Source organism: Lytechinus variegatus, chromosome 2 (assembly GCF_018143015.1).
Source record: "Lytechinus variegatus isolate NC3 chromosome 2, Lvar_3.0, whole genome shotgun sequence".
Classification (NCBI taxonomy): domain Eukaryota; kingdom Metazoa; phylum Echinodermata; class Echinoidea; order Temnopleuroida; family Toxopneustidae; genus Lytechinus; species Lytechinus variegatus.
The window spans coordinates 10,982,447-11,009,327 of NC_054741.1; the positions used below are offsets into that span (position 1 = coordinate 10,982,447).

The 26,881-nt window shown below is 36.1% G+C and overlaps 1 protein-coding gene across 1 annotated transcript; it reads right to left on the minus strand.

Annotated features, from left to right (window-relative positions):
* Positions 1–1,489: 1,489 nt before the first annotated feature.
* On the minus strand, positions 1,490–23,631 carry LOC121407307 (DNA-directed RNA polymerase II subunit RPB3-like). Its single transcript, XM_041598295.1, has 7 exons — positions 23,490–23,631; positions 6,533–6,651; positions 5,910–5,962; positions 4,424–4,552; positions 3,893–3,938; positions 3,117–3,323; positions 1,490–1,993 (listed from the first exon to the last, which is right to left on the minus strand). The coding sequence occupies exons 1-7, from the start codon at positions 23,573–23,575 to the stop codon at positions 1,806–1,808; spliced, it is 828 nt and encodes a 275-aa protein (XP_041454229.1). The 5' UTR covers positions 23,576–23,631; the 3' UTR covers positions 1,490–1,805.
* Between the last annotated feature and the right edge of the window lie 3,250 nt (positions 23,632–26,881).

Below are 26,881 nucleotides of genomic sequence, written 5' to 3' on the forward strand. Positions count from 1 at the left end.
AGTTCCGGATTACTTACCGAGGAAGCAACACTTTGGACATGTACTGTAATATTGTAATAAATACCAAATAGGAAGTTGGGAAATTTTGCCACTATTCTTTGCATAATTCATACAATATATAAAATTCAAATTCAGTAGTATGCTTCAAAATTCCTATTTATTTGGGGGAAAACAGAGCATCATGTCTTAAGGCCCTGTCACATAATTCCATGCAAGCATTGCGGGTGAGCTGCTGGCAATCACCCTGAACTTGCCTGTAAACAAGTTTTCAGTATGTTCAAAACATTTTTTTGGGCTTATCAGAATAATTTGCATGCACTCATACATGCAAACGCATGTGAGATACTGTTTTATGTGGGTGACCAGCAGGTAGCAAAAAATAGTCACCCACAGTTCAAATGCAAGGCTTGCATAGAACAAAGTAACAGTGCCTTTGAAAACTGAATTTGTTTAAGAAAAGGTATAGTACCGAGACTAGCCCAATGCATTTTGGCATATGGCATGATATTCACTATGTGCTACAGCTGGATTTCATTTCCCCTTTCAAAAGGCATCATTCAAGTATATGCTAATAATACGTCTACATAATGGCCCGTATTCTTAACCCTAAAAAGACTGGGGGGGGGCTGATTCAGCCCCCCCCTTGACATTTTTCGCGATAAATCCGCTGCGCGAAATTTTTTGACTGCGTCGCTCGCTGACTTTTTACTTTCAAGTCTCACGCAACTTTTGAGACCAAAATTGTGACCCCCGGGTACGCGGTTCCATAATTACGCAACATTTCGTAAGTGCATGCAGACCCAAAATTACTCAAAAACGTGAATTTGAGTACAAATCCAATGCAAATAGTGTTCTCAGCCAAAATTCATAAATGTTTCATTATTTTTCCTTTTACTGCTTAAAATCAATTAATTTTATCTTGTTTATGGTCAAAATAAATTCCCTGACAATTTCCATTGAAAAAACAATAAAAAACAAAGTCGAAAAACAAAGAAATACATAAGAAATTTAGAAAACAATAGAATACATAAGAAAATAAATTTGATTTTGAAATTTTTTAAAAATCAATTTGATCAGATGCCTATCTAGAGTATGTGAAACAAAAAATTAGCATTTCAGGGGCATATTTTATTAATTAGAGCAAACTTATGATTTTACGCATAAATTAGCATAATTAATGAGACATGAGATTTTTTTGCCGAATTTGATGTTATAGTTTTGTAGATAATGCCATGGGTAACGCGTGTGCCAATTTTCGTCGCGATCGCGCTATCAACGGCCGAGATCATAAGGGGGGGGGGCTGAATCAGCCCCCCAGTCTTTTTAGGCGTCGAAATAGCCCAGTCTATTTAGGGTTAAGTCTTGTTAACTTGAGCTAACCTTGGCCCATGGTCAAAATCTGCTAACTGCTAAAAATACGAGAATCCAAAAATTCCCACATTGCATTCACCTTATGTTTGTTATCTTTACTTGGCCATTTTCTACATGATTTGATGAGAACTACTTCATTAATCATTCCCAGTCAGTTATGAATAATTTGAATTCAATATGAGCTGACAAATTGAGCTTGAACTGTTAATAGAGATACCTTCCAGAATTAACCATAGTTAAACCACCACATTTTACCAGCGCTTAAATAAAACCTGATTTCAGAATACGGCCAATGTCCATTCATTTTAGCAGTAAAATGTGGATTTTCCCTTCTTGCTTGCTCTCTCTCCTTCCATTCCACTCCACTGATGTTAATCTCAAAACATAGAGTCTCTTGAAGATTTCTAAAGTCCTGTGAATACCATACATGTAGCTCAATTAATGGCTAGTCCCTCGGCCTGTGCCTGGGCTTCGTGGCTATGCTGGGTCTGCAGATCACTCAATTTCTTTTTCAGAACAGATAACCCAGAGAAAACAATGTTTTCAGGTGTTAAAGCACCAATAGACTCCACGTTGAAGAAGAACTTGTTAGGAACTGCATCACCATCAAACTTGCCCTGCGCTGCTCGGAAAAAAGGAGTGGTAACAAAAAGAAAAGATACATCAATGCATGGACAACTATGATATCATGTAGTTTTTTAAGGATAAATCCATACCCCCCCCAAAAAAAACCACCCATGATACTGATTTAGCAAATTATTTAACTTCAACTTGTACTCATGCATTCAAAATGAATCAACTTTTAGAATGTCTTTTCAATGTTTAAACACATGGGACACCATTAAGAACTGTTAATACAAAAATAAAATAAAGACTAGACCACAGGCTCTGGACTTTATCAATACAGGTACTAGGTTTGTAACATTGATAATCGTTTAAATATACCATTTCTCTACCTGTGCTCTCCATGCAACTTAAATTTCAACATATATTCTCTTTAAAATGATAACAATAAATGAAATAAAATTTTACCAATTTGCAGAGTAAATGCTGATCGAATAATGCATTGCCCCAAATAAGAAAAATACCCTATATGTAAGGGAAGTCATGCAAGTCTTTTTCAAAGTTGAACTGAACTCTTTGTGCTACACCTCTTTAAAGGAAACCAAAACCCAAGAAGAGAAGTAATCTTATTGGAAAGAATAAAATGAGAGGAACAATTTAAAAAAGTTTCATCAAAATTGGTTATGAAATAAGCAAGTTATGGGTGTTTGAACTCTTGTTGTACTTTAATGGACATCCTCAAATTGGCAAATATGCTTCAAAATGGCTGATTTTGTGGACAACTTTCCATTTGTTTTATACACAAATTTTCAGATTTTCCTCATTATCTTTCAAATTGCATCTTGCCTCCTTCTGAGCGCAACATATGTCATGGGAAAATATAATCCACACCATATATGTCAAGGTCAAGAGGAGATAATGTGAAATATGTTAAATAAAGGGGAAAATCTGAAAATATGTGTACAAAACAAATGGAGAGTTGTCCACAAAATCAGCCATTTTGAAGCATGTTAGCCAATTTGATGATCTACATAGTGAGTACAACAAGACTTTTTAATTGTCCATAACTTGCTTATTTCATAACTGATTTTTATGAAACTTTTTTTAAATTGTTCCTCTCATTTTACTCTTTCCAATAAGATTGTTTCTCTTCTTGGGTTTTGGTTTCCTTTAAGACTTACGTGTGTCTTCATCTACTTCTGTGAATTCACTCTTAGGCCACTCATCTGGTTTTGGGTACACTGTATGCCTCATCACGTTGTCTGGGTCATATTCAAATGCGATGGCTGCAGTGGGGATCCATTTGGCATGGTCTTTACCAAAACCTTTCTTGGCATACGCTCGTAACCTCAGCTCTTGGCCTTTCCTCAGTTTTACAATAAGGATGTCTGATGAAAATGAGCAGAAATAGAAAGTCAGCTTAAATAAAAATGCTCAAAAACACTTCCAAGTTTAATTTCAATACCTTTGGTGGTTGAGTATTTTTAATAAAATACAGGTAAATTTACCCAATTCAGATTTGCAGGGTCCAGAGAAGTCTGTTAGACTTCGGAGACATTTGAATTTGATCAAAGTATATAATTCATGTGTTGCATAATCAGGTGTATATTTCAAGAACTCAAGGCACACATTTCTTATTCCCCTTGTTGTAACTGAAACTGTCATTCCCAGCAATACATATACGCAACAAAAACTTGTTAGAGAGTACCCTTACTGGAGCGCAGCACAACGTTGGAGCGCAGCATCAACCTTACCGGAGCGCAGCACAACGTTGATGAATATCTCTTGGATGACAAAATCAATGCCATGGCTACGATTTAAATCCAAACTCAAAGAGGTATTTTATTATGAAAGGCCCAAGATATTGGTGATGTTTTTAACTGCAGCAATGGCCATAATATCTGTGTAAGAAATACCAAATGAGTAAAACAAATTAAAGCCTTTTTTCACAACTCACCGTCTACTTCACCATAGTCACTTGACTCTTGATTTCTTGATGGAACCTGTATTGAAATTTTTAATAAAAAAAATGATCGCATGATCAACATCATGGACATTTTCTCAAACAAATAAAGCTAAGGAATGAATTGTTAATGTGGTATGCTGAATGTATGTATCAGATTCAGAAAATACAAAGGTTACACGATTCATGTGCCATAAACACTTATTACAATGACAAGCCTACTTTCCCTGTGGGTCAACAACTTTTCCTCCATAAAACGTGCCACAGGTGAAAATTTACATGAAGTACTTAACAGAAGGATGAATACAAGTGCAGGAATGAATATAGAATAATCAATAAAACTACATGTTAGAGTGAGGTCTCAGTAAAACTAAATTCTAAGAGGTGTTTCTAATTACATAGAATAGGAAGAAAATGCAGTGTCGGTTCACTGTTGTCAATCAATCCCTCAGGATTAATTTGAACGAGTGATGTCATGATAAGGGCCCAACTTTATGCACAAATTAGAAAGCGGCATGGGCTTACCGGGACGACTTTCTGATTACTTGAGAGTAGATCCCTGGAGGTTACATGACGTGTCTGATCATCTGTACACTTCACGTCCAATGACAGCTCCACTGAGCATTCTGAACAAAACTCCTCACATCCACAGTCCTGTTTATAGATAGAGATAAGTTTAGTGCCTTTGTTTACAAAGTAGAGGGAATGATTTAACCCTAAAATGGCCAGGGGGGGGGTTGAATCAACCCCCCTCAACATTTTCTGCGATCATTCTGCCGCGCGAAATTTTTTGACCGCGCCACTTGCCGCGTAAATACTTTCAAGTCTCGCGCATCTTTTGAGACCAAATTTACGACGCCCAAGTACGCAGTTCAGAAATTACGCAACATTTCGTAAGTGCATATCAGACCAAAAATTGTTCCAAAACGTGATTTTGTGTACAAAGTCAATGCAAATTGAGTTTTCTCATCTTATTCATAAAGATATGATTTTTACTTTAAACAGCTGAAATCAATTGATTTTAGCATAATTATGCTTCAAAAAGGTTGTGCAATAAATCTGGTGAAAAAACAAAGAAAAATCAAAAGGTTGAAAAACAAAGAAATTCATAAAACAATAAAACACATAAGAAATTGATTTCCAAACCGAAGTTTTTTTTCAATTGCGATTGTTAAGAATGCTACAAAGAATATTTTTACCAAAAATTAGCATTCTAGGAGCCTTATTTAGTGAATAAGAGCAAAGAGTATGATTTATGCATAAATTAGCATAATTAATTCATATAAAATAGACTCATTTTTTGGGGAAAATTTTACCATACAGCCTTGTAGATTACATCGTACACTACCAGCGTGGAAATTTTTGCGGCGCTTGCGCGATCGGCGGCCGAGATCTGTTCTGTGGCTGGGGGGTTGATTCAACCCCCCACCCCCCCCAGCCACAGAACAGCCTAACAAGCCCGGCCTAGTTAGGGTTAATATGGAAAAGCAATACCATCATCTATAACACGTATGCACTTTTAAACATGTCCTCTACATTTGCCAAATAACCATACATCATTTTGTTAAATCAGCAAGTGCTGGTATACATTGTCCCAATTCCCAAATAATTTGTACACTTTACATTTTAAACACAATAAAAGAAGAAGATGAACTTTATTGGAAATAAACAATACCAAGCCCAGCTATCATAAAATTTAATTAACTCGAAAGTTTAGCCTATTTTTTATGCCAAGGTGTAAATTGTGATCAGTCGATCATGCATAATTGAATGAATAATTAAATAAGAATAATGCATACTTTCATACTTTCTGTGATCATTCAAGCATAACTATGAACGCTTCAATGATCATATTGTAAGGTGTTTTTTTTTATAGATTTTTTGAAATATATATTTCCTTTCATTTGATGCAAAATTCTAATACTTCTTGTTAGTCTAAATAGGACAGGAAATGACATATGAATCTTATTGCAAACTTAAAATAAGTTTCAAAGATTTAGAAATCACTCACCCTGTTGAAGTTAAGTTTGTCAACTACTTCATCACTTGTGAGTGGAATGAGACCTATAACAAAATTAGTTAGATAGAATCAATTAATAGTAGCAGAACCAACCATACATACTGCAGCCAAACAGACACATAGGCAATTCACTCCTGAAATGCATGTCCAAAATACCCCAACCCATAAATTACATAGGAGCCCCCAGAGTTTCATAACCTATGTCCAAATCTTACTTACATGTAGGCTTATTCAAACTCCGGAAAATAAATTCATCTTACCACAAAAAAACTAGCAGTAATAATTATGGTGTAATGATAACCAAATTTCACATCGAAATGATACAGTACAAAGTCTCCATACCTACACAATGTGAAATGTATAAAATATTGATTTCATATACATGTGCAATGTCATTTCATTCTTTTTTTCCCTGCTATTAACTAAATGATAGTTTATTGTTTGATAGACTAGATTGAACATACATGTACTTTGAATTCCATTTGTAAGACACACTCTCCCATTTGGTCACTGACAGCATGCTCTTTCATTAAACTTTACTTTAATATTTTACATCAAGGATTTCAATATGTTCAGTGTTATGCATTTAGTACTGGCAAATCTTAAGAACTTACCAACTCTATGAGAAATAAATTCATCATGAAGGACTGAGCTGTTGGCCTGAATTTCTACCCAGTCGATTGCTATTGTAGGAACCTCTGCCAGGATAGTCCTCCTGATACTGTTCGCAACACTGTGGTCAATACAGAAAAAAAGAAAAAGAGTACTTCAGAACCTTCACTGTCAAGAATGAGTAGGATCGATCTATCAACGGACAAAATTTGAAGTGAAAATCTGAAATTAGTGTCCTACAGTGTAACATCGGAAGGTTGGCAGTTCTGTGCAAAACTGTATTAGCCATTGGCGCTGTATTTTTTTTGGTTCAATTATGCTTAAGCATCCAATATCGGATGGGATTTGGGGCAATGCACTCATTCAATGAACAAGGTTATGATATAACCTTGTTCTCTGTTACTCCCTGTGTGGTGAAAAAAGATTGGCAATGTTTGGGTTATTTTCTCCTGTTCTAGGTGACAATTACTTGATTTTTTTGACACAGTCAGTTTCCAATACAGCTATTCATCATAAACTTGGCTCTTAACCCTAAATAGACTGGGCTATTTTGACGCCTAAGAAGACTGGGGGGGGGGGGCTGATTCAGCCCCCCCTTACGATCTTGGCCGTCGATCGCGACGAAAATTGGCATACGCGTTACCCATGGCATTATCTACAAAACTATAACATCAAATTCTGCAAAAAATCTCATGTCTCATTAATTATGCTAATTTATGCGTAAAATCATAAGTTTGCTCTAATTAATAAAATAATGCCCCTGAAATGTTAATTTTTGTTTCACATACTCTGGATAGGCATCTGATCAAATTTATTTTTAAAAATTTCAACATCACATTTATTTTCTTATGTATTCTATTGTTTTCTAAATTTCTTATGTATTTCTCTGTTTTTCGACTTTTTGTTTTTTATTGTTTTTTTCAATGGTAATTGTTAGGGACTTTATTTTGACCATAAAAAAGATAAAATTAATTGATTTTAAGCAGTAAAAGGAAAAATAATGATTCATTTATGAATTTTGGCTAAAAATACTATTTGCATTGGATTGTACACAAATTCACGTTTTTGAGTAATTTTAGGTCTGCATGCACTCATGGAATGTTGCGTAATTTCGGAACCGCCTACCTGGGGGTCACAATTTTGGTCTCAAAAGTTGTGCGAGACTTAAAATGGTAATTGTTAGGGACTTTATTTTGACCATAAAAAAGATAAAATTAATTGATTTTAAGCAGTAAAAGGAAAAATAATGATTCATTTATGAATTTTGGCTAAAAATACTATTTGCATTGGATTGTACACAAATTCACGTTTTTGAGTAATTTTAGGTCTGCATGCACTCATGGAATGTTGCGTAATTTCAGAACCGCCTACCTGGGGGTCACAATTTTGGTCTCAAAAGTTGTGCGAGACTTAAAAAAAAATTTAATTAAAAAGTCAGCGAGCGACGCAGTCAAAAAAATTTGCACAGCGGATTTATCGCGAAAAATGTCGAGGGGGGGGGGCTGAATCAGCCCCCCAGTCTTTTAAGGGTTAAGTAAATTGAATTCATTTAATTATTTTTTACAAAATAAAAATAGAGGGTGTACCCAAAATATGCCCAAAATGCTAGATTTTTTTAGTGCTCTAAGTTAAATTTAGTGAATACAAAAATGGTCCGGGCCAGGTTATTAAATAAATTGGAAATGTATTACCATGATTACTATGGAAATTAGTATTTATTAGTGTCACCCATGGGTGCATTACGCGCCGCCGTGTACAGGAAAATTGGAGGCACGGCGCATGCAAAATTTCAACAATTGCAAGGCAATCCCGCAAATTTAAAGAGGTTTTTATAAAATCAAGTCCTTGTACGAAACTTACCGAACTATGTGAAGTCAATTCTCCCCAGGTGATTCTCCCTAATATCATGAATATCCCTCAAATAGAGTCATTTAAAGGGGAAGTTCACCCTGACAAAAAGTTTATTGTAAAAATAGCACATAAAAGAATAAAAAATATTGCTGAAGTTTTGAGAAAAATTCATCAAATAATTGAAAAGTTATTAGAATTTCAATTATTTGATTTGTGACGTCATATGCGAGCAGCATTCCTACAAAGCGAATGGTAAAATATCAATAAAATGTCATTTTCTCAAAAAAATTGAAAATGGTTTTCACTGTACCCTACGTATATCAATAGACAAATCATTTCACACCCGGTCATGAATAGAAACAAAATTAAGTCACCAGGAACCATACAAAATTTGAAATTCATGCATTTTATATTACATAACACATGGGACAGCTGCTCGTTTATGACGTCACAAATCCAAAACTTTGAACTCTAATATATTAACGGATTTTCCTCAAACCTTCACCAATATTTTTTACTATTTTTCTGCTATTTTTACAGCAAAGTTTTCTTCAGGGTGAACTTCCCCTTTAAGCGCTGATTTCTCTTCTCATTGGGGTCATTCCATCTGGATTCACCCAGTGGTTGCACCCGACCGTCTCAGAATTCGTTGTAATTTGGTATACTTAAAATTCACCATGGCCCAAGGACAAAACAAAAAAATTAGTCCAATCGGTCCGTCGGTTCTCGCGCTACGGCCCGCCCTTTTCTCCTTGTTTTGACAAAAATGGGCGTGACCTTCAACTTTCAATGGCCACTGCGTCGTTACGTGTTGACCAATTTTCATGAAACTGGCACCATTTTATAGGAAATTCAGAGAGGAATCCAAAACATGCATCGAATAATGTATTGGAGCAATTTATGAGGTCATGACCTTTGATCTTAACTTTGACCTTGAGTTTGACCCCCGGCCAAATAATTTTTAAACTTGATTTTCGTGTATGTTAATTATTGGTATGATATTGACAAAATATGTTACAATCAATGATGATATTTTATTTCTTCACCTTTAAAAACTCTTCCAAAGATACCATGAAATTTTACTTTTAGCCCGGGAGCCAGGTGCATTTTGATCAAACGAACGAGGTACCAACATCTGACCATTGGAACATATAGAAATGAATGTAGTATTTGCAAATATGGGCGTCTGCCGTGGCCTATCTGCTGCATGTGGCCACTGGGGCCAGTTAAAAATGGCCCAAAATTGGTTTTGATCAAACATGCTAGGTACCACTTCATATTCCTATCAAAGATACAAGTGTACCCCGCAGTTTAATAAATAGCCCATGACAGACAAATTTTCTGCTGTTTAGGGCCCAACAGACGCCCCCAAAGGCCCATAATTTGAGGTCTTATTCAAAGATAGGAGGTACCACTTGAAACAAGTTTTAAATGAAAGCTGGGATACAACAAAGGACAGAATGACCCATGACAGACAAATTTTCTGCTGCATTGGGCCCAACAGACACCGTTAAAATGTGGCCCAAAGGCCCATTACTGTATAATTGACCAAGATAAAATGTTCGAGGTACCAATTCAAACCCATTTGAGGTTGTCAGACCAATCTTACAAACTATAGTAATCACCCTGACAGACAAATTTTCTGCTGCCCAGTGCCCAACAGATGGCCCTAAAGGCCCCTAAATTTGGGTGAATATTTAAGGTACCAATTCAAACCCATTTGAAATTGTTAGACTAAGTTTGCAAACTATAGTAATCACCCTGACAGACAAATTTCCTGCTGCCCTGGGTCTGACAGACGTCCCCAAAGGTCCCAAACTTTTGGTCTTTATCACGCATTGGAGATAAAAACTTAAAGCTAATATTTATCAAATCTATAAATACCCCATAGCACAGAATGTCCCAAGACAGACAACATTCAAGAAACTAATTTGAACAAACACAAACTAATCAAGCGTATTTTGTATAGTACTAATGTATTTATGGCAGAATTTTCTGCTGCATTTTGCCATTCAGGGTGACTTTGGACACCAGTAAAGTTACATTATCATTGTTGTTTGCTTTTTTGAAAATATTGTTATGATTTTTTGAATATATCCCTATCAAAATACACAAAATACCTTAAAATGCCTTAAAGGTCAAAGCCACCCCAGAAAGTTTTATCTTGAATTAATAGGGATAAATAAAACAAGCATAACACTGACAATTTTATCAAAGTCAGATGTAAAATAAGTTATGACACTTTAAGGTTTCTATTATTTTTCACAAAACAGATATGCACAACTCCGTGATATGCAAATGAGAGAGTTGAGCATTTCCTCAACTCACTATTTCTACATGTATAGTTTTTAAAGTGTTTGAATTATAGAATGTTTTATTTTTTACAAATTTGACCTTAAGGACCAACTTGCCTGAACATTATATTGTCAAACAATGATAGTTCCACATGTTCAGGGAAGTATGAATCTTTGTTTCACATGACAATGAGTTGAAATTAAAATATTTCATATACACACTATAGAAAATTAGTGAGTGGGTGACCTCATCAGTCTCCTCATTTGCATACCAATCAGGATGTGCATAACAGTTTTGTTCAATTCAGCAAAACTTTAAAATGCTTGTTGATTTTTTTTTAATCTTTTATTCAAATAAATTTCATTTGAGTGGACTTGTCCTTAAATAGTTTGCCTGATGCCAGCCTGGTGTACAATACTCATCAAAATCATTTCTGAATACATGAATTTATTCAATCATGGTTATGATGGTAGGCAAACTATCTGAGGTCAACTATTATTGTTTGACAATATAAGGTTCAGGCAAGTTGGTCCTTATGGTCAAACCTGTAAAAAAATCTGTAAAAAAATAATTCAAACACTTTTAAAAAGTATTGAAATAGTGAGTTGAGGAAATGTTCAACTCTCTCATTTGCATATCACTGAGTTGTGCATAACTGTTTTGTGAAAAATAATAGAAACTTTAAAGTGTCATAACTTTCTTATTTTACATCTGATTTTGATAAAAGTGTCAGTGTCACTAGCGTACCTAAGGGAGGGAGGGGGAGACTGCCCCCCCACGGTGAATCACAAGCAAAAAAAAAGAAGCAAAAAAAGGGAAAGAAAAAAGAAAAGGAAAGAGAAAAAAGGGGGAAGGGGAGAAAGAAGAAAGAGGTTAAGAAAAGGGGAAAACAAAAACTGGACTGCAGACTGTCAGAAAAAAACGATAAACTGTCGAACACACGGGCTGTTCCAACTGATTTGTTTTTTTAGTTCCACCATCTTCGTCGGTAAATGTCAATTTAACTGTACACTTTTATCAGTAAATTGTGATTTTTACCCAATGCGACTTTTAGAGCTCTCTGAGCATGGACTGGGCTGACCAGGGACAGGAAAAGGGTAGAAAACAACATTTTGGTAATGTAATTATAACAATAAAATTTCGCTCGCGCTACGCGCTCTCATCAATTTTTTAGTTGGGTAGTAATGGGTACCTAAAATAAATGTCCAGTTTTCAGGTTTAGAGATACCCATCTTATAAAACTGATTAGAATGTCTAGTGTCCAGTTAGGAATATTAAAATTTTTTAGCTCGTGCTTCGCGCTCGCATAATCTATTAAGGAAGATATACATGTACATCCTATTCATAGTTAATTGCATAAAAATGTATCGTTTTAGGTCTATTTTTTATAGAAAATTTCAGCTCGCGCTTTGCGCTCGCAATTATTATTTTTATATAATTTTAGTGTAAATTGTTAGGCACGTGCGATTGAAAGTGAAGAATTTTGGAGGTGGTACTTGTCATATTTTTGTAAACGAAATGTCCCCCTTGAAAATCCTGGATCTGCCCCTGGGTTGGATAAAGATGAGTATTGTTCGTCGGACGTGTAATCGGTACTGATATCTGTCAGGTAAAGGTCTAGCTATACCCCTGCTTACACATTCCTCTGGTTAGTACTGTCCCCCTTTCTATCCTATGTACCTGAAGTCCTGATCCCTTCGTCCGCCTTTCTATCTTTTTCCAATTTCAATTTCCTCAACCTTCTGACATTCCTGCCAGTGAGTGAGTGATCTTCACCCATATCTAGTGATATATTATGTTACTGTCTCATATCTTTTCACGTTCATATTAATTTTTTTAATGAGTGAATGGATGCATTTATTTTTGTTTAACTGTGTATATGGAAATAAAATAAATGCAAATCAATACATGAATACAACTGATTTCAATGTCAAATACCTCTTTTTACAACGTCTCCAATGAGCAGAATTGGGAACATAATGGAAACACCTTCAAAGAGGAATAAAAAAGTATTTTAATATAAACGTTGCAATTACCACTTGGTTAGAACTATATCAATCGCGATCAAATACATTTCATTTCTGGAATAATATACAAAAAAAAAATAATTTCGACAATAAAGTGCAATCGCCCGATAGCAAATATCAGTAGTAGCAAGATTCCAACTGTTTTATCGGGCATCCCCTGGCTAACCTTTCCCACCTTCAGTGCCACTTCCAGACCTACACATCCAAACGTGTATGGGGGGGGGGCTGTAAAATGCAGGGCAACGAGGATTACGAGCCTCGTAGTGCGAGGTTCCCATATCCTTGTGTATTGTTAATTTGATGACCGAATGTACAATTTCTCCAAGTTTCATATCATGGAAAAGGCTAAATGATAATAATAATAATAAATGTTCACTCGCTTGAAAATTAAAAAACTGTGAAGTTGATATTTGGGTAATGATTATCACCCCCCCCTTGAAAAATTGTACCTATACGTCCATGCCTACTACCCCACCCCCAACCTTGCTCATATTTTTCGCTTGCCCCCCCTGACGAAATATGCCAGGTACGCCACTGGTCAGTGTTATGCTTGTTTTATTTATCTCTATTAATTTGAAATGAAATTTTCTGAGTTGGATTTGACCTTTAGGGCATTTTAAGGTAATAGGGATATATTCAAATAATCATAACATACAACATTTTCAAAAAAGATTGTAACTTTTCTGGTGTCCAAAGTCACCCTGAATGGCAAAATGCAGCAGAAAATTCTGCCATAAATACATTAGTACTATACGAAATACACTTGATTAGTTGTGTTTGTTCAAATAAGTTTCTTGAATGTTTCATCGAGGTCAATGAGCTAAAATGGGACTTTTTGGCCAAATTTGAAGGACATCTGTCAGGCACAATGCAGCAGAAGTGTTGCCTGTCTTGGGCCATTCTGTGCTATGGGGGTACATGTATTTACAGATTTAATAAATATTAGGTCTGTCAGACCCAGGGCAGCAGGAAATTTGTCTGTCAGGGTGATTACTATAGTTTGCAAACTTAGTCTAACAATTTCAAATGGGTTTGAATTGGTACCTTAAATATTTCATCTAGGTCAATGGGCCAAAATGGCCTTTTGGTCACATTTCAAGGGCGTCTGTCAGGGCCAATGCAGCAGAAATTTTGTCTGTCATGGGCCATTCTGTCCGCTGAATCATTCATGTTTTTATTTAAAACTGGTTTCAAGTGGTATTTCTGATGTTTGATTGACACCCAAATTTATAGGGGCCTTTAGGGCCATCTGTTGGGCACTGGGCAGCAGAAAATTTGTCTGTCAGGGTGATTACTATAGTTTGTAAGATTGGTCTGACAACCTCAAATGGGTTTGAATTGGTACCTCGAACATTTTATCTTGGTCAATTATACAGTAATGGGCCTTTGGGCCACATTTTAACGGTGTCTGTTGGGCCCAATGCAGCAGAAAATTTGTCTGTCATGGGTCATTCTGTGCTTTGTTGTATCCCAGCTTTCATTTAAAACTTGTTTCAAGTGGTACCTCCTATCTTTGAATAAGACCCCAAATTATGGGCCTTTGGGGGCGTCTGTCGGGCCCTAAACAGCAGAAAATTTGTCTGTCATGGGCTATTTATTAAACTGCGGGGTACACTTGTATCTTTGATAGGAATATGAAGTGGTACCTAGCATGTTTGATCAAAACCAATTTTGGGCCATTTTTAACTGGCCCCAGTGGCCACATGCAGCAGATAGGCCACGGCAGACGCCCATATTTGCAAATACTACATTCATTTCTATATGTTCCAATGGTCAGATGTTGGTACCTCGTTCGTTTGATCAAAATGCACCTGGCTCCCGGGCTATCTAGTCCCACACACTGATATTCGTGTTAGTAAAGTGTTTACCAGTTACATGATTTCTTCAAATCTTAGGTTACAGTATGCAAACACATGAAAAGAAATTAAGCTTAATCAGTTCACAAATAAAAGATTAAACCTTTATGCTCATGAATAGGTATCTGTTTAGGCATTTTGATGTTCATCAATATATATTCATTTTGATGTTCGGCAATATATATCATATATATTCATGGTAGTTAAGTCTTCACTTTTATCATCAAAATATATACATGTATATATATGTATATGATATATATTGCTGAATCATAAAATGCCTAAACAGAAACCTATTCATGAGCATAAATGTTTAATCTTTTATTTGTAAACTGATTAAGCTTAATTTCTTTTCATGTGTTCGCATACTGTAACTTAAGATTGGAAGAAATCATGTAACTGGTAAACACTTTACTAACATGAATATCAGTGTGTGGGACTAGAGTAAAATTTCATGGTATCTTTGGAAGAGTTTTTAAAGGTGAAGAAATAAAATATCATCATTGATTTTAACATATTTTGTCAATATCATACCAATAATTAACATACACGAAAATCAAGTTAAAAAATTATTTGTCCGGGGGTCAAACTCAAGGTCAAAGTTAAGATCAAAGGTCATGACCTTATAAATTGCTCCAATACATTATTCGATGCATGTTTTGGATTCCTCTCTGAATTTCCTATAAAATGGTACCAGTTTCATGAAAATTGGTCAACACGTAACGACGCAGTGGCCATTGAAAGTTGAAGGTCATGCCCATTTTTGTCAAAACAAGGAGAAAAGGGCGGGCCGTAGCGCGAGAACCGACGGACCGATTGGACTAATTTTTTTTTGTTTTGTGCTTGGGCCATGGTGAATTTTATGTATACCAAATTACAACGAATTCTGAGACAGTCGGGTGCAAAATTGCACATTCATTGGGTGAATTGGCATGGAATGACCCATTGACAAGATATGGATTCCAATTTTTTTGTCTAATTAGCTACAGAGGGTGCAAGATTTATCTTCATATCAAAGACACTACATAGAAAAGACTAGGCACATAAACTATTTTACACATAAATCAATGCAAAGCGTTACGCAAAGTCGGCAGTGTCCAAACTTTTTACTGTAAAGACTTTGGTGGAACGTAATTGACAAACAAACGGTAGCACTTGCGGGGCTTCGTTCAAGGCACGTAGAATTTTCTATATTTTTGGCTTAATTTGTCATCGCTTTGATAATTTTCTAAAAATCGTTATCGTCAGCAAAAATAATACAAAAAGTATGTTTTTTAAGTTATTACATTTATTGGTGTCTCTATTTTATCAAACAATCGTGGGAATTTCGCATACAATGAATCTGGACTTTTTCAAGTTATAAAATACAGACGAGCTGAAATAAGGTTGTGAATTGTATCAGCGCCAACAACGACCTTCCTTTTATTTCCATGGAAGAGACATGCGAAGCAACTTTCCTGGCCGAGGTAAGCGATTTTGCTCTTTTTTATATACTCTTTACATAAAAAAAAATTGTAAAATTGAAAATGAAACGCTTTTCACCAGAAAAGCCCTGGTAGGTATCAGAATGAGTTTCGGCTAAGTGGGCTAACATTATTCGCATTATGAAGCGATGTTAACCGACAACCAGACGTCCCGTATTTCCCGGGATCGCACCGTATTTTGCTCCTTTGTCCCGGCGTCCCAACAAACTCTTCGCGAGACGCCTATTTGTCCCGTATTTCAAAATTTTGAACAAAATATAGTTAAAACATTTGAAAGTGACAAATTTTCGTCAAATAACCAACATATGATGAAGCAGAGACAACAAATAAAATCGATAGATGTAAACTTTTGCAAGTTCTGCAGTGATTTTCTTGCATACCCAATTTCTTCCAGAATCCTTTGGCACATATTTTTTATTCATACAAACAGACACTTGGGTGGTCATTATATTGGATTCTGTAAAAAGTCATTTCGAGATCATTACCAGAACTAGAATTTACCTTTAAACTTTTCTTGGCTTCCTTCTCCCTTCCTCTCCTTTTTCTCTCATTCCATTATTTTCATTTTCTTCTCCCTCTCTTTCATTCTTTATTTTAGTTTTTTCCTTCTAATTCTTTCCCTCCTCTTTCCTTCCTTCCAGTTCTCAGTCTTCCTTTGTTTCTATCTTTCAAAGAATGAAGGAAACATTTTTCTTATCTTCATTCCTTCTTTTTTTCTCTCTTTTCTTTCATTCTACTTTTATTCTAATATTCTTTGTTTTCCTTCATTTTTTTCTTTCAGGGTTCCCACAGAAATTTGAAAACTGAATTCCATGACTTTTCCATTACTTTTCCCTGACATTTCCATGATTAAATTGCTACTTTCTATGACTTGCTTTCTGGTACCGTTTCCAAAATCAGACACATTATGATGGCCTCCATAACCTCCCCTCACAGCCATCCATTCCACCCACTGCCTTACTCATGACATGTACATCTACATGTATTATCATTGGTATATGGTCTGTTTCTGACCAGGGTACAGTACCATTTTCGTTTCACCAACATCAAGATTCAAAATTGCCTTGAACACAAACTCATGTAATTTCTTGGACAGATATCCATGAACTATTTCCAAATTTTCAGAGCATAGCATGCAGATCTTGTCACAAAAGTGAACTATACAATACATGTAAATTCAAATGTCAATTTTTCCAGGCATATTGAAATTAGGATCCTGAATTAACCTTTACTACAAAACTTCCACATAAAAGTCATGGAATTCTGTTTTCAAATTTCTGGGGGAACCCTGATTTATATGAAGATGAAACACTTTACATAGAATGTCACACATGAGCCAATTATTACAAAAAAAGTGACATTAGTCTTACAATAAGGTGACATGAAAAAAAAGGCTAACAAAAATATCCTCATCCTAAAATTCTCAACATACTGCTGCATTTCACTCAACATTCTCAACATAGTGCTGCATTTCACTCTACATTACAAAAAAATGAGGCCATTTGTGATACGACTTGAGGACACCAGCTAAATTAACAAGTGTATTTCTCTATATGCTCCAAAAATAATGAGGATATCTTGAAAATTGGACATTTGATGCCCATTTTGGTATTTCAATAAACTTCATTTTCAAGTAACTTTTCATTTATTCATTGCCATGAGTATTTTGAGAGAGAAATGTGGATTGTGGCTGTGTTATACATGTATTCACAAAAACCTTGTTTTGTTATTTCAAACTTGCTAGCCCTAACACTAAGTCATCTTGGATTTTTGAACATACAGACAACTGACTGGTCTTGTAACTAACCCTAGTGTATTACTTAGACACCAAACTCCTATTCCCCAGACAGATATTGAACGAACTATGTCCTTTTATAAAAAAAAAAGTAACAAACATCAGACATTTTGTACTCCATTTTTGGAAGCCATCTTGGAATTTTGAACATACTAGACCAATGAGTGTCATTGTAACTTGTCCTTACGGGTATATATAATTTGACCCTTGAAACCATAGTTTAGACACAAAATCATATATCACCAGTAAATATAATTAAGTATGAGAGAACTTTGCGAGACACGACAAAACGTAAAGCTGCCATAGCCATGAGGTAAATGCAATTCCATGACTTTTCCATGGCTTTTTACAAGTTTTCCAAATTCCCTGACTTTTCCCTGACTTTCCAGGACCACAAATTTTTCCAGGATTTTCCATGACCGTGGGAACCCTGTTCTTTCTTCTCAATTCATCTCTTTTCTTTCGTCTTTTCATTCTCTCCTTCATTCTTTCGTTCACCCTTCCTTCCTCACTCATGGTTTCAAATCGTCTCGTGTGTGAAGGATTCATATGCACCTGGTGCACGCGAATCTTTCACACCCTTTTTACTAAAATAACTATGACTTTACATCGTAGCTAAGCAAATGACTTCAAATAATACTATTAATTTAATGAATACAATTGCACAATATGGCTTTTATATCAAAATTAACTTGCCAACTCGTGTAACTAATACATCTCAATCTATTATTGACAATATATTAACAAATGAAAGTGATATTATCTCGGGTGTGCTTTATTCTCCAATAACTGATCACATGCCAATTTTTTGTTACAAGAAAGGAACTTTCAGGAATGATTCAGCTCAATATTATACTTCAAGGAAAATCAATGAATCAACGATCAATAGTTTTTCTGTTGAACTGTATAACGTTGACTGGAGTGAAGTACTAGCATGTATCGATGCTGAAAAATCTTATAATTTATTCATGAAAATTTTTATCAAACTTTATGATAAACATTTTCCTCTTCAACAACAAAAAAGGAGAAGAAATAGAAAACCGTGGGTTACCAACAAAATTCTAAGATTAATTAGAAAAAAGAATAAATGTTTCAAAATATTTTGCCAAACTAAACTTGCCAGTAACGAGAGAAAATTTAAAAAAATCAGAAACAAACTTATTAATATCATTCGTATATCTCGTCAAGAATATTACAAAAAAATATTATATATGAATCAGAGTAGTATAAAAAAGACATGGAAAACTATTAATGAGTTATTAGGTAAGAAGAAAAATCTAATCCCCAAAGTGTTTAAATGTGATCAAAAAATATATTCTGAACCAACTGAAATATCTGATGCATTCAATGAGTATTTTGTAAATATTGGAAAAAATATTAGTGATATGGTCCCACAATCTATTCATTCTTCTCATTTTTATTGTCGAACAAATGTGGTTGGTTCCTTATTTTTATCACCTGTACATATAAATGAATTGATTAATATTTGTAAATGCCTTAAAAGTAGTGCAAGTTGTGGAGTTGATAACGTAAATTGTAAAGTTGTTAAGCGTGTCATTTATGCCATTGCCTTGCCTTTAACTCATGTATTTAATCTGTCTTTTGTAACTGGGAAAGTACCTTCAAAACTCAAAGAATCTAAAGTAATTCCCGTTTTTAAGAAAGATGACCCCGATAAATTTGTAAATTATAGACCAATATCCCTCTTACCATGTTTCTCTAAATTGCTTGAACGAATAGTATATAATCGATTACATAAGTTTTTAAACAGTAATGATATCTTAAGTGATTCTCAATACGGATTTCGACCCACTTTTTCCTGTGAGCATGTTCTTTTAAAAGTTAAACAAAAAATAATGGATTCATTTATTGCTGACGAACACATAATTGGAGTTTTCTTAGATCTATCTAAAGCTTTCGATTCTATGGACCACTCATTACTTTTATTTAAACTTAATCAATATGGAATTCGAGGGATCGCGTTAGACTGGTTTAGTGATTATCTTTTAAATAGGGTTCAACATACATTTGTCCACGGTGTCTTATCTTCTTCATTAAATGTTTCCGTTGGGGTACCGCAAGGATCAATTTTAGGCCCCTTGTTATTTCTTTTATATATAAACGACCTTTGTAAATCATCTAATTTGTTAACCTTTTATCAATTTGCTGATGACACAAGTATTTTTTATTCTTCTAAAGATTTAAATAATACCATCCACATCCTGAACAATGAACTCCAAAATGTTTCCGACTGGTTAAAAGCAAATAAGTTGTCCCTGAATATAAATAAAACTAGATGCATCTATTTTCAAAAAAATAAATCTTTAACACGAACCCATACTGACAAATCTAATAATAATAATTCAATTGACAACGATCGTATTCACATTTATATCGACAATAAACGTATCGAATTAAGTAATTCCATTAACTTTTTAGGTGTCACATTGGATAATCTTTTGAGTTTTAAGTACCATATGATAAATGTATTACATAAGATAAGTAGGAATACTGGTTTACTTTATAAACTTAAGCATAGTTTGCTTCATAAAAATCTGATAACTCTATACCATTCCTTAATTTTCCCTTATTTAAAATATTGCAATATTGTCTGGTCTACCAATGTAACCTCATATGAACTGTACTCAATATACAAAATTCAAAAGAAATGTTTAAGAATAATTACTAATTCCCATTACCTAGCACCATCCGCACCTTTATTTAAGAAATTGTCTTTACTTAATATATATGATATCAGTAAACAAGAAATCGCAATATTTATGTATAAGTACAAGAAGAGGTTGTTACCCACTCCTTTTTCAGATCTTTTTCAATATAATAATCAAATTCATAACCATAATACCCGTTCTTCCAATAAATTTCATCTATGGTCTATCAAGTCATGTCACGAAGCTAAATCATTAAGTTATGTAGGTCCCAAACAATGGAATGAGATTCCCCAAATAATATCTAATTCACAATTTATATCTTCCTTTAGAAAACAGTACAAAAAATTTCTAGTGAATGATTATTAATTTTCGCAGTTGATATGGCAATGCACTACTTGTACCCTATCTACCCCCCCCCCCTTTGATTCGTGTCTTTTTGTATTTTTTGTTGTTTTCTCTGTCCCTTTTCCTACATTGTATTCACTACAATGATATGATATTCTGGTTTTTCTTTTTCATTAATATTGTTGTCTTTTTACTATGTTTTGGCGATCCAGCCTTACAGGTTTCTGATAACCTTCATGGAAAGCCACGCAATGTATTATATTATCTAATCACATTATTTGATGTTTCTTTGTATTTTTATCCTATTTTGCGAAATAAAGATTGAATTGAATTGAATATATTTATGCTATGACAGTTACCGAACCATATGAATCATTTGTTGATTTCTCTTTGCTGTTTTTTTTAATAAGAGCATTTTTCGTGATCTTCACGTAGATGCCTCTTGATCAGCGTTGATATCAACTTTTGCCTAAAGAGGGCGCGCGATATTATTTCAAAGCCGGCAGGCACTTAAGAACCAAGTTTGAAAGGATACTCGTAAAATTATGTCACTCTCGCCGATGAATATTCATTAGATCGTGGTCGTGCGTGTTCAATACACACTGAGTGCATGCATGCAGAGAGTTTGTTTTGAACACGCACGACCACGATCTAATGAATATTCATCGCGAGAGTGACGTACTTTTACGAGTGTCCTTTCAAACTTGGTTCTTAAGTGCCTACCGTACCTTTGTTTACGGTGTTGCAAGCTAGCTGCATTCTAGGCGATCAGCATTATTTTCTTGCTCGTTCAATCCACTTTCATCATCATCTTGTCAAAAGATGGCGTACTTTACCAATAAGTATATACATGAGATGCAACCTGTTGATTTTTGGTACAATTTCCTATTATGCGCTGACGACTTGAATTGAGAATGTTCGATACGAAAAATTGCTTTTCGATTGTTGTTTGCGTACTTTCCACCGCAGTATTAAGGACGGATCGAACAGAGTATCCTGGTTGAGACTTGGAGGTAAGCGATAAAAACACTTTTATAAATAATTTCCAATTCATTTCTAAAACAAACTTAAATCATTAAAACAAAATTCCAAAGTGGAGAAATACTGAAATGTTTGGTGTTTTTCATTCCCTCACATTCGTGTGATGAATGAAAACGTCAAAGTCCACTATGAAACCACATGCGTTGTGCGAGGTTAGTATTACTAACCTCGCATGTTGTGTGAGTGTTCCTTCCTATTCTTTTTGTTTTCACAAGTCTAACACTGTGTAGACTTCTTTGTTGATCTTCTTTTTTCAAGACCTGGCTCGGTCGATCCGCTCATGCAGACTGCAGTGTACTTTGTCAATTGTCCCGTACTGGAATTTCATCTGGTCACCTTAACTATTACTATAGTATAAAATCCAGTGTACACACATACGTGGTGCGAGGTTTGTATAGCATAGCTAACCTCGCAATACGTGTGAGAGGCAAGGTGTATGCAGTGAACAAGTGGGGCCAATGACCAATGTAATGAATGTGAATGGCACTTGTTCACTGCTACCACCCTGCCTGTGGGGAATCTACAGGTAGGACTAACAGTAGAGGCGCACGGCCAATATTGGAGACTGTCTCCAATGTGGGAGATTATCTCCAATATCAGAGACTTTTGTAAAGAATTTGGGTATCCAATTTCAGAGACAGTCTCCAGTTTTGGAGACTAGTTTTCTTTGTTTACATTTGCGGCAAAAGGATTACCTTGGCGGCAAATAAAAATGTGATAAGCAGATTCCTCATGAAAATTTACACCTTTTCACCGTCTACTTTAAAAATTCACCGTCTACTTTTGTTTTGATAAGGATTTTTGTTGTCATCCACACACAAAACAAATGGGCTTCTGACCTCAGCGAAACAAAATTTTGGGTGGAAAAAATTGTGTTTTTGTTGGTGTTGTTTCTTTTGTCCTTTTGCTAAGCAAGTCTCCAATGTGGGAGATTGTCTCCCCTATTGGAGAGTCTCCCATATTGGCCATGCGCCTCTACTGACTATGGAGTATGGTATGCCAATGTTGTACAGGGCACACACATTAAAAAATCAATAAAATATCACATTTTTGACCAAAATTACTAATTTCCATACAGTTGCAATTAACTTTTCATTAGTAACTTGGGAATAATTTTTGTATTAAACAGAGCGCTCAAAAACTTGAATTTTGGGCATATTTTTGGGTACGCCCTCTATTGGTGGAAAGTAATATGGCAAGAAAATTTTCATTTTTTGATCTCTATTTCTAATTAAGAAAAAAATGATTTAAAGAATCAAATTTAAATAAGACTAAGAGCCAAGTTGTATGAATAAAATAGGTGTAATGGAAACTGTCAGTGTAAAAAAAATCAAGTATTTGCCCCAAAGAAAAAGAGAAAATAAGCCAAACATTGCCACCCTTATTTTGCCACACATGGAGATATAACTGAGAACAAGGTTATATTATAACCTTGTTCATTGAATGAGTGGTGAATGGGACTGTTTGAACTTCGAGAGCACGACCGGAAAACCCTGTTCGTTTCAACCCAATTGACATTGCGTGCTAATCCAACTCGCACAGCACAGTCACACATGACATTAAGTTACTCTACTTTAATTTATAAACGAATTTTACCTAAGATCTGTGTCTTCGATTATGAACTTCACATTGTCATCAGTCAGCTCCGTTAACTGTATCGTTGGTTGGTTGGCATAAGGCATAATGCTGGACAAATTCTGTAAGATTTTATCAGAAATTTGATTGTCGGTCCTCGACCTCGGAATAAAAATGATTGAGTACATGTATGGAACGCGATTGGCAATCAATGGTGGCGGATTTTTATTTTGCGGTTATTGAGTCGTGTGAGAAAGAGGGATAAGCCCGTCAGTCATAAGGACCATAAGTCATAATACTAACTGGTCATAAGGACCGCTAGTCATAACGTGTAAAATCCTATACCCAAAAGCTCGCTAGTCATAATAGGCAAAAGGGGTCGCTAGTCATAAGGTCATAAGGACCATGGGTCATAAGGTCCGATTTTCATAATGCAAGATAAGGGTTGCTATTCATAATGGACCATAAGGGTAATTGATCATAAGGATCGCCAGTCATAATCAACAATGAGGGTCGGAATTCATAATACTAGATGAGGGTCGCTAGTCATAAAAAGGAAGAGGCTACATTGATCATAAGGGTCGCCAGTCATAATAGGGGATGAGGGTCGCCAGTCATAATGGTAGAAGGGGTTCGCCAGTCATAATAATGGATGAGGGTCGCCAGTCATAATAATGGATGAGGGTCGCCAGTCATAATAATGGATGAGGGTCGCTATTCATAATAATGGATGGGGATCGCCAGTCATAATAGTGGATGAGGGTCGCCAGTCATAATAGTAGAAGGGGTTCGCCAGTCATAATAATGGATGAGGGTCGCCAGTCATAATAATGGATGAGGGTCGCTATTCATAATAATGGATGGGGATCGCCAGTCATAATAGTGGATGAGGGTCGCCAGTCATAATAGTAGAAGGGGTTCGCCAGTCATAATAATGGATGAGGGTCGCCAGTCATAATAATGGATGAGGGTCGCTATTCATAATAATGGATGGGGATCGCCAGTCATAATAGTGGATGAGGGTCGCCAGTCATAATAGTAGAAGGGGTTCGCCAGTCATAATAATGGATGAGGGTCGCTATTCATAATAGTAGAAGGGGTTCGCCAGTCATAATAATGGATGAGGGTCGCTATTCATAATAATGGATGGGGATCGCCAGTCATAATAGTGGATAAGGGTCGCCAGTCATAATAGTAGAAGGGGTTCGCCAGTCATAATAATGGATGAGGGTCGCTATTCATAATAATGGATGAGGGTCGCCAGTCATAATAATGGATGAGGTTCGCCAGTCATAATAATGGATGAGGGTCGCCAGTCATAAAAGTAGAAGGGGTTCGCCAGTCATAATAATGGATGAGGGTCGCCAGTCATAATAGTAGAAGGGGTTCGCCAGTCATAATAATGGATGAGGGTCGCCAGTCATAATAGTGGATGAGGGTCGCCAGTCATAATAGTAGAAGGGGTTCGCCAGTCATAATAATGGATGAGGGTCGCCAGTCATAAAAGTAGAAGGGGTTCGCCAGTCATAATAATGGATGAGGGTCGCCAGTCATAAAAGTAGAAGGGGTTCGCCAGTCATAATAATGGATGAGGGTCGCCAGTCATAATAGTAGAAGGGGTTCGCCAGTCATAATAATGGATGAGGGTCGCCAGTCATAATAATGGATGAGGGTCGCTATTCATAATAATGGATGGGGATCGCCAGTCAAAATAATGGATGAGGGTCGCCAGTCATAATAGTAGAAGGGGTTCGCCAGTCATAATAATGGATGAGGGTCGCTATTCATAATAGTAGAAGGGGTTCGCCAGTCATAATAATGGATGAGGGTCGCTATTCATAATAATGGATGAGGGTCGCCAGTCATAATAATGGATGAGGGTCGCTATTCATAATAATGGATGAGGGTCGCCAGTCTTAATAATGGATGAGGGTCGCCAGTCATAATAATAGAAGGGGTTCGCCAGTCATAATAATGGATGAGGGTCGCCAGTCATAATAGTAGAAGGGGTTCGCCAGTCATAATAATGGATGAGGGTCGCCAGTCATAATAATGGATGAGGGTCGCTATTCATAATAATGGATGGGGTTCGCCAGTCATAATAATGGATGAGGGTCGCCAGTCATAATAGTGGATGAGGGTCGCCAGTCATAATAGTAGAAGGGGTTCGCCAGTCATAATAATGGATGAGGGTCGCCAGTCATAAAAGTAGAAGGGGTTCGCCAGTCATAATAATGGATGAGGGTCGCCAGTCATAATAGTAGAAGGGGTTCGCCAGTCATAATAATGGATGAGGGTCGCCAGTCATAATAATGGATGAGGGTCGCTATTCATAATAATGGATGGGGATCGCCAGTCATAATAGTGGATGAGGGTCGCCAGTCATAATAGTAGAAAGGGTTCGCCAGTCATAATAATGGATGAGGGTCGCTATTCATAATAGTAGAAGGGGTTCGCCAGTCATAATAATGGATGAGGGTCGCTATTCATAATAATGGATGGGGATCGCCAATCATAATAGTGGATGAGGGTCGCCAGTCATAATAGTAGAAGGGGTTCGCCAGTCATAATAATGGATGAGGGTCGCTATTCATAATAATGGATGGGGATCGCCAGTCATAATAGTGGATGAGGGTCGCCAGTCATAATAGTAGAAGGGGTTCGCCAGTCATAATAATGGATGAGGGTCGCTATTCATAATAATGGATGAGGGTCGCCAGTCATAATGGATGAGGGTCGCTATTCATAATAATGGATGGGGTTCGCCAGTCATAATAGTGGATGAGGGTCGCCAGTCATAATAGAAGGGGTTCGCCAGTCATAATAATGGATGAGGGTCGCTATTCATAGTAGTAGAAGGGGTTCGCCAGTCATAATAATGGATGAGGGTCGCCAGTCATAAAAGTAGAAGGGGTTCGCCAGTCATAATAATGGATGAGGGTCGCCAGTCATAATAGTAGAAGGGGTTCGCCAGTCATAATAATGGATGAGGGTCGCCAGTCATAATAATGGATGAGGGTCGCTATTCATAATAATGGATGGGGATCGCCAGTCATAATAATGGATGGGGGTCGCCAGTCATAATAGTAGAAGGGGTTCGCCAGTCATAATAATGGATGAGGGTCGCCAGACATAATAGGATTTATTTATTGCAAACATTTCTTAATTACTTTGGCGCAATCTATCAAAATGTATCACTGCAAGGAAAAGACTCCCTGCAGATTATTCAAATCCAAACGTTAACATATACACAACAAAAAAAGTAAGTCCCCCCTTGAACAAACATCAATAATTTCCGAACCAATTCGAATTATTGATATATTTTTCCATGAGCGTGTAGGTAATTTTATAGGCTACCCTCTGAGTAAATGTTATGGACGTATTTTAGGTCATGCTTCAGTGAGCACCGTCAG

Coding starts and splice junctions, on each gene's coding strand:
- LOC121407307 (XM_041598295.1), bottom strand. CDS start 23,575: ATGCCTTATGCCAACCAACCAACGATACAGTTAACGGAGCTGACTGAT. Junction 6,652..23,489: donor ATCGAAGACACAGATCTTAG/GTAAAATTCGTT, acceptor TATTGACCACAG/TGTTGCGAACAGTATCAGGA. Junction 3,324..3,892: donor TGACTATGGTGAAGTAGACG/GTGAGTTGTGAA, acceptor CATTTTCATCAG/ACATCCTTATTGTAAAACTG.